At 35.7% G+C, this 7,989-nt stretch overlaps 1 protein-coding gene across 2 annotated transcripts; it reads left to right on the forward strand.

Moving 5' to 3' along the window:
- LOC18785998 (OTU domain-containing protein At3g57810) lies at positions 1,887–5,071 on the forward strand. Of its 2 annotated transcripts, XM_020557804.1 has the most exons (6): positions 1,887–2,796; positions 3,238–3,359; positions 3,474–3,514; positions 3,615–3,713; positions 3,805–3,901; positions 4,433–4,521. In XM_020557804.1, the coding sequence occupies exons 1-5, from the start codon at positions 2,250–2,252 to the stop codon at positions 3,869–3,871; spliced, it is 876 nt and encodes a 291-aa protein (XP_020413393.1). In that variant the 5' UTR covers positions 1,887–2,249; the 3' UTR covers positions 3,872–3,901; positions 4,433–4,521. The 2 variants fall into 2 exon arrangements, with proteins under 2 accessions (XP_020413393.1, XP_007220473.1); XM_007220411.2 differs by lacking the exon at positions 3,805–3,901 and having other exon boundaries at positions 1,915–2,796; positions 4,433–5,071.

Here is a 7,989-nt window from a genome sequence, read left to right on the forward strand (position 1 = left end):
CGGTTTTTCACAAAACTCCTTGAGGTTTTAGAAATTACAAGAACACCCCTTGAGGTTTTAAATTGTTTTCACAAAACTCCTGTTCATTGATTTTTCATCCAAAGATTGATGATTTTATACACACACAAAAAAAAAATTTCTCTAAATGACAAAGTTGACCTTTGAGATTAGATTGCATATACTTCATTGAGGTTAATTTTGTCATTTGTATAAGTTTTTTTTTTTCAATGAAATCATCAATTTTCGGACAAACAATCAATGAAAATGGGTTTTGTGATCAGGGGGTGTTCATGTAATTTTTAAGACCTGAAGGGGTTTTGCGAAAACACAAGAAACCTCAGGGGGTGTTAGTGTAAATAACTCTTCAAATTTTTCATTGTTTTCATCATCTCGATATTATCAATATTATAGTGATATTTTGGCAAAATATTGTTGAAGTGTGAGAGAAATTGTTGACATCGATATTTTTTGATATTATCATCCATATTATCGATACTTCGTTGATATTATCGATATTTTAGACTATGACTTTACATTCCTACCCAAACCAAACATGAGAAAGAAAATAAAGTGATTTTTCCCTGTTATTTTCCCAACATTACCAAACATGGAAATTGAATCTTCTATTTCCCATCCTTTGGGAAATGATATGGGAAATTGTTTCCCATCAAATTCTTTTTGTGAACCAAACATAGGCCCTATTTGGTTCACAAAAAGTAATTGATAGGGAATCAATCCCCATGTATTTTCCCACTTGATGAAAAATGGAAGATTCATTTACCATGTTTAGTAATGTCAGAAAAATAACTAGGATATCTTTTTCCCTTTCCTATGTTTGGTTTGTGTACAAATTAAAAACAAACTTTGTTTAATTTTATAATTATATCCCTAAATTAGAAATATGCAAAAATAGGATAACTAATGCTTTCCTGGGTATTTTTAATTTGTTAATAGGGGCAAGTTAAGCATTAAAAAGTGTAAGTAATGATTGTATTGGTTCTATTGGGAAGGGAAAATGAAACCCCAAAGTGGATCGTGGGAGGAGGTTCATTTTCGCCATATTACTCATGGGCTGAGAAATCATTTCTCAAGTATGGACTTACCAAAATCCCTTTTCTTGTTAAGCAAATTCACCCTAAGGCCTGTTTTGGTTTGCGAATGAAGAGAAATCAATTATCATGTATTTTCGTAAGAGATGAGAAATGGAAAATTCATTTATCATGGTTTTTTGTTTTTTTGTTCGATATTTATTTACCATGATGGTAATGTTAGAAAAGCAATTAAGAAATATCATTTTCCATATTTGATTTGTACACGATATGTAAACAAACTTTTTTAAGTTTTTCAATTATAGCCCTAAATAAGGTTTACAATAATTACTATATAATCTATATATATAAAGCAAAAGGCAGAGAATGGTGAAACATTCAAAATACCAGAAAATGCCCTTTGTTAATTCAAACATTAAGAATTGAAATTATTAATTAAATGAGGATAATATGGTAAATTCACATTTTTTAATATTAAAAAAATTAAAATTAGAAACAAAATAAGATAATAGGTCCTACTTTTATGGAACATAACTACCCTATTATCTTTTATTAATTCTAAAAATAAAATTAAAAAAAAAACCAATTGGCACATGCTTGAGCATGTGTCAAGGGGCTAGTAGTATTTAAAATATAAGAGTTATTTTTAAATTTTATTTTGAAATTTCAAAGTTATTTTACTCTAATAAAGAGTCATCTTATAAACGTAAAACTGCCCACTTGTCAATTATTTCATACATATTGGTAATCGTCTCTCATTTAATAAATAATCATAAAAATGAAACCAACCCATAAAAAAGAAAATTCTGGAATATCTCATTGGCATATGCTTCCAACAGTATAAATCACAAACTTCAAAAAACAAAACGTACATATATTTTGCCCCTATATCATAATAAACATAAAATTAAATTAAATTAAAATTAAAAATCACATTTTCCTCGTGAAACGCGAGTGTCACCCTCTTGGCTTTCCCTAAAATGCTTCGCCCTCGCACTCACAAAAACCTCAGAAAATCTCATCATCATCGCCTTTAGCCATGGCTGCAGCCACCAACAATAGCCTTTCTGGTCATATCTGTACGCCACTTTCTCCAACCTTCCAGCGACGAATTGGTGCGTAGGTTAAGCCCGTCACCCTGACAGCTGACCAATAGCACACACACATCCCCTCTTCCTCCCTCAACGACTCAATCCGGTGATGCTCGGATTTCTTTGCGCGCGCCGCAAGACTTGGATCGTCAGCTCCCTCTCGTCCTTCGCTCACGGCTCGGCGGCGGCTCACCAGAGCCGACTCCTCCAAGCCCACACCCTTCCCCTCATTCATCAGCAAATCGCTAGCTTCTCCTGCGGTTTTGAGACTCGGCGCCACCACCACTCGAGCGCGTGCCAGCTCGGCTCGGCTTGCGGCACCGGCGCGGCATCGATATGGCACGCCTTGCTCCCTTCGTCCTGCAACCGGAGATCTCGAGATCTCCGCCGGCCGGCGATCCACTACGAGCTTAAGGGAGAGGGGTCTTGGAACGCCGCTTGGGACGCACGCCCAGCTCGCTGGCTCCACCGTCCCGACTCGGCTTGGCTCCTCTTCGGCGTCTGCAACTGCCTAGCCCCGATCGACTGGGCTGACGACTCTACTCCCGACGGAAACGACGGCGTTTCGAACGAGAATGCTGAGAGTTTTGATTCGAAATGCTCAGCCGCTCCCGATCAGAATAACATTGATAGCTCCGCTGATTACAGAGTTACAGGTTTTTTTTTTTGTTGTAATTAATGCTAATTAGGATCAATTTCATCAATTTATTGACATTGTTTCAGTGAATTATTGAGTTTGTTCTGTCAAGTATTTTTATTTTATTTTATTTATATATAAATAATTAAGAAGAAAGCTCTCATCTTTTTCATTTTGGGTGTTTGGATTCACCACTAAGATTAATCTATTGAGAAATGCTATGTCATATGTGCACTTTTTGGTTGTGAATTTTTAATTGGTTTTATTGAAAGCCACTATTCTTAACTTTTCTTTTTGGAACTTTTTGGTGCTTTTGCTAATGCTTTGTTTGGTGACTGTGTGTGTTTGTTTGTGGGTGCATGCATACATGAGTTACTTTCGTTGTCGTTGTTTGTTTTGACTTCAATTTTCCGTCAAAACATCCTGAATTGTACGTTGATTCTGTTTGAGATAATAACAGGGGTGCCAGCCGATGGTCGATGCCTATTCAGAGCGATAGCACACGTGGCTTGCTTGAGAAATGGGGAGGAAGCCCCTGATGAGAATCGTCAGAGAGATCTCGCTGATGAATTAAGAGCTCAAGTAACTCTCATTCATTTTTAGGCATAAATGTATTTTTGTTTCCTTTTTCGGAGGCATTGAATGTTTTACCAAATTGTTTATGTGTGTGCTGTATTTTCTTATTGTGTGGTGTAGGTTGTAGACGAGCTCTTAAAGAGGCGGGAGGAAACAGAATGGTAAGCTTTTGTGATTTTGGACTGAAATTTTTCAATTTGTTTTTGTTACCATGTCGCAGAAATGATTTGGTTTTTAATCTTTTATGAAATGCATGTTTAGGTTCATCGAAGGTGATTTTGATGCGTATGTGAAGAGACTTCAACAGCCTTATGTTTGGGGTGGAGAACCTGAGTTGCTGATGGCTTCTCATGTTTTAAAGTGAGAACAAGCAGTTTTGTGTTGTTTGTTATACCTTCAACCATGATTGTTGATGTTTTCTCATTCTGGTAGAATTGTGTTAACTCCATAGGCCCGGTTGCCCTTCCTACTTATTCTGGATTCTCATACCATCATGTTGCCATAGATGGAGTTTGTGATGCATTTCTACTCACGTACATGCGACGAGGGTGTGTGGTTTAGTTTCGCGGCATAGGGTTTTAACTTATCTATGGTTGACTTTAGTTAAGCATTTTGAGCTACATGTTGGGTTATTATTGGGTTTTATGTTATGACTTCTATATTCGGATTTGTGTGGCTTCAATAAATAGGTTGCGTTGTCATTGTATTCAACAATTTTATGCATTTCAAAATATGAGAGTTTAAGTTTGAAGTTTAGTTTCTCAGCCTGGGGTTTTTATATTCTTTCATTTCATCTTTTCCTTTGTCTCTTCCCAGGTTCTACATTTAGTCTTTTTCATGCAAATGGCCTGCATTTTCCCCCTTAAGTTTAGTTTAGTTTAGCTGCCATGGCTGCATATTTTGTGTTGTCATTCTTTTTTTTTCCTTGATTAATTTTCAAAGGGGACACTACCTATCGTGGTTCTACAATTTTAGTTTCCATTTCGCATTTCTTTCGGTTTTTTCTGGAAGAGGGTGTGTTATGATCTATATAGCAATCTGCTTAATCTTCAAGTCTGACACAATGTTTTACTCCTCAGGACACCAATATCTGTCTTCATGATAGATAGAAGCTCGGCTGGTTTGGTTAACATAGCAAATTATGGTGAAGAGTATCGGAAAGAAGAGGAGAAACCAATCAATGTTCTCTTTCATGGATATGGACACTATGACATCTTGGATTCTTTCTCAGAACAGAGTCTGAAGAAACTAAACATGTAGAAGTTGGATATGGTTATATAAACATAAATTCCTTGGGATAAAATAAATCACATTGTTGTAGAAGAGCTTACAACTTAGTGAGGGAAGAGTTTCCCCGACAAGGAACATGTTTCAAGTTCATTAGTTTGCTGCAATGACCTTGATTCAAGTAATAGGTTAAGACTAAGTAGCTAGGCTGAAGGCAGGGAAGGCTAGCCAGTCCAGCAACTGTTGGCCGCTGATGAGGAGTCAATTAGCGATTCCAGCTTCTTAGAGATAATGATTTGAATAAATATTTCCTTCCAAGGCCAGCTATTGGAGTTCAGTTGCATTCATTAATTTGGCTGGTTCAATTTTGTAGGTTCATTATTTTTGTTTGAAAATTCAAAGGCAGATTTACTTGATACTTTTAGTTTCCTGGTGTTCTGGTTGGCTCACACATTTTATAATTGATAACAATGTTTCTTTTTTTTCTCATATTTGGTCAGGAAAATTCAATTTCCTCCTTTTAAACTTGACAGCAGCTTATATTTTGTAGTCGTATTGCATGGCCAGGTGGAAATGCTTGTTCCATCCATTGGCTGGAAATGGAGTTCATATTCTTCCAACTTCATTAGAATATATGCTAAACTCCTAAATTTCTGTAAGTTGGGGGATTTTACTGTAACTGCTTCGTTATGGCGCAAGGGTGGGTAACCCCGCTACATTCGGTTCTTTAGCTGCACCAGTAGTTTTTCCTGCTAACCGCTCTCTATGAGTTTCTCTAAATTCTGCCTCTCCTCTGGTATTCTTTTCCCTTTGTCAACTCTGGGAGTGCGCTGGTTTTTTATACCTTCGTCCCCACAGTATAATGAAACACTTTTATCTTGCTTGGTTGTTTCAGCTTTGAGATTGAAATTTTCTAATTTGCTACTTCTTGCAGGCCTGTTTTCGATTGTTAGTGGGTAATGTTCAAGTCAAGAGAAAAGAGTTCGGGAGAAGTTTAGGGTCAGCGATGCCAATTCTTAGCTGGCGTCTGCAAACTGCAACGTGCTTATTCTACAATCATTCTATAAGTGGTTCTAGAATCTTTTAGGAGTCATTTTGGAAATGTATTTAAGCAGAAATAAAGAGTTGTATTCACAATTTTAAAGATATACAGAAAATTCACTCACTCTATTGTTAAATCGTATATGTTGCGAAGTTACCCTTTTGTTTTTATAAGGCGATATCTTAATATTACTCTAATTTTCGGAGATGAGGATTCAAACTTGAGTGGAAGGAGACGTGAATACTATCCTGACCAACTTAGCATTTTTGTTTTTAAGCAAACTAAATCAAAACATAATACGACCATTGTATATGTTCATTTTTCTAATGAGAGACTTCATGTCAAATATGTACGACGATTCTCTTCCTGTCGCTTTTTATGATAGACACTTGGACAGCAAAGTGTTCTACAAAATTGGAAAACCTAATACATCTTTACTTTTCTAACGTTGTCAATGTCGTGCTTCCTGCCTTCTACGAAGATTCTGATTCTTGTAGAGAAAGCAAGGTTTGACAATATTTCTCGACTACATGTAACATCAAATTGGGACCAAGCCGATGTGATTCCTTTCTTGTTCAACCCCACCACACGTAACATGAGGGGTGGGTTGGAAGGAAGTGTGAGTTAGTGCGTTTACTTACGTTACGTATCACATTGTCATCCCCATGGAATATTACAAGTTTTTACTTTAATGCGACACCCTTTTTTTTTTGCACAAATTATTTGAAATATGAGAACGCCCAAGTACTTTATAAATTCCCCGTGATATTAAAGATGAGAGTTTGTTCCCCTTAGTTAAGCTACAATCCATTGTCATCCCTACTCGTTTATATTAGGGAGATTCACTATTATACCCAATATGGGGGCCAAAATTATAAAAATACCCTATATAAAATGGACTTTAGAAACACACCCAAAGCCCATTTACAACATAACAAAAAAGCTTTTAACTTCTTATAAATTACAAAACTGCCATCAATTTCTTAAAACAAGCCCAACCCCAAAATCTCATAAAAATACCCAAAGCACTCAATAGGGCATCAAAGTAATTTAATAATTAATATTAAATTCAATAAAGCCAGCTATTATTTTTTGGGTTTTTTTTGGGTTTGTTTATAGGAATTCAATTGTGTAGGGTTTATTTATAATATTAGTGCTAGAAATGGGTATATCACTAAATATCTCTTTATATTAATGCTTGTAACCCTAATTTAATATCTGTATTTCACTTTCTATAGTATAAGAACAAATTATGCAAATATGATCCAACTTTTTTTTTTTCCTTAATGATTGTATTGATCGGGTGTTTCTGATCTTCAATGTGAAAACGAGTAAAATGAAAAGGACGAAAACAACGAGAGTGAGTTAGTATAAGTAATTATACTATTGGATCTAGTAAAATAAAATTAAAAAGATTTAGGACCAAGTGGTTTTTATAGGAAAATTGAAAAAAAAAAAAAAAAAAAAGGGTTAAAGAATAGACACACTTCAAAACTACAGTTTTTTTGTGAGTTAGTCTCTCGAGTTTTAAAATGCGAAACCAATGGTATAGAGGAATTGGTTGACGTGCAGAATTGTTAATTGTTCCTTTGCATTGTTCAATATCATTACGTAACTATACATATCGATTTTTTTGTCGATGAATGAACATAAATTATGTTATATCGTTACACTCTCAAACCATATATCTCATACATAATTTATGATCCATTTTATTTTCTGGATAAGTGTGAGAAGCTGTAGGGGAAACTGTAATTGCAACACATTGGCTCCAAACTTGCACACTATTTGCCAAAGCTCTAGATTTGTCGACATTGGGTTTAGACGAGATCATATTTGAAGAATAGATCATGGCATGTTTTGCCGACATATATAAGATAATTACAACAAACATCAGTTACACTAGCCCCCCTTCGAAATATCTGCACCAACGTCTCGAGCGCACTCAATGAAGATATTTTGTTTACATTCATCCAATCCAAGGTATTCCAATATAATGCCTCTAAGGTTGGAATTGTGATAGAAGATATGGGAGAAACTGTAATTGCAACATATATAGGCTCCAAACTTGTGCATTCTTTGCCAACACTTTTGATTTATTGACATTGGGTTTAGATGAAATAGAAGAGTTGAAGAATAGATAATGGCATGTTTTGCCTACAGATACAAGTTCATGGAAACAAGCATTAGTTACGCTAGCCCCGCTTTCGAAAATATTTGCACTAATTTGCCGAGCGCATTTAATGGAGATATGTTTTTTACATTTTGTCATACTCTTCGAATTTGATGCCTTTGAGGTTGGAATTGCGATAGAATATTGTGATTGAAGATGTGGGAGAAACTCTACTAGCAACGCAACGGCTCCAA

Source organism: Prunus persica, chromosome G2 (genome assembly GCF_000346465.2).
Source record: "Prunus persica cultivar Lovell chromosome G2, Prunus_persica_NCBIv2, whole genome shotgun sequence".
NCBI classification, from domain to species: Eukaryota; Viridiplantae; Streptophyta; class Magnoliopsida; order Rosales; family Rosaceae; genus Prunus; species Prunus persica.

What these genes read in the sequence shown, in the direction of transcription:
- LOC18785998 (XM_007220411.2), top strand. Translation starts at nt 2,250, where the DNA reads ATGCTCGGATTTCTTTGCGCGCGCCGCAAGACTTGGATCGTCAGCTCC. An exon ending in CGCTGATTACAGAGTTACAG is followed by an intron (nt 2,797 to 3,237) that starts GTTTTTTTTTTT and finishes AGATAATAACAG; the next exon opens with GGGTGCCAGCCGATGGTCGA. An exon ending in ATGGCTTCTCATGTTTTAAA is followed by an intron (nt 3,714 to 4,432) that starts GTGAGAACAAGC and finishes TTTACTCCTCAG; the next exon opens with GACACCAATATCTGTCTTCA.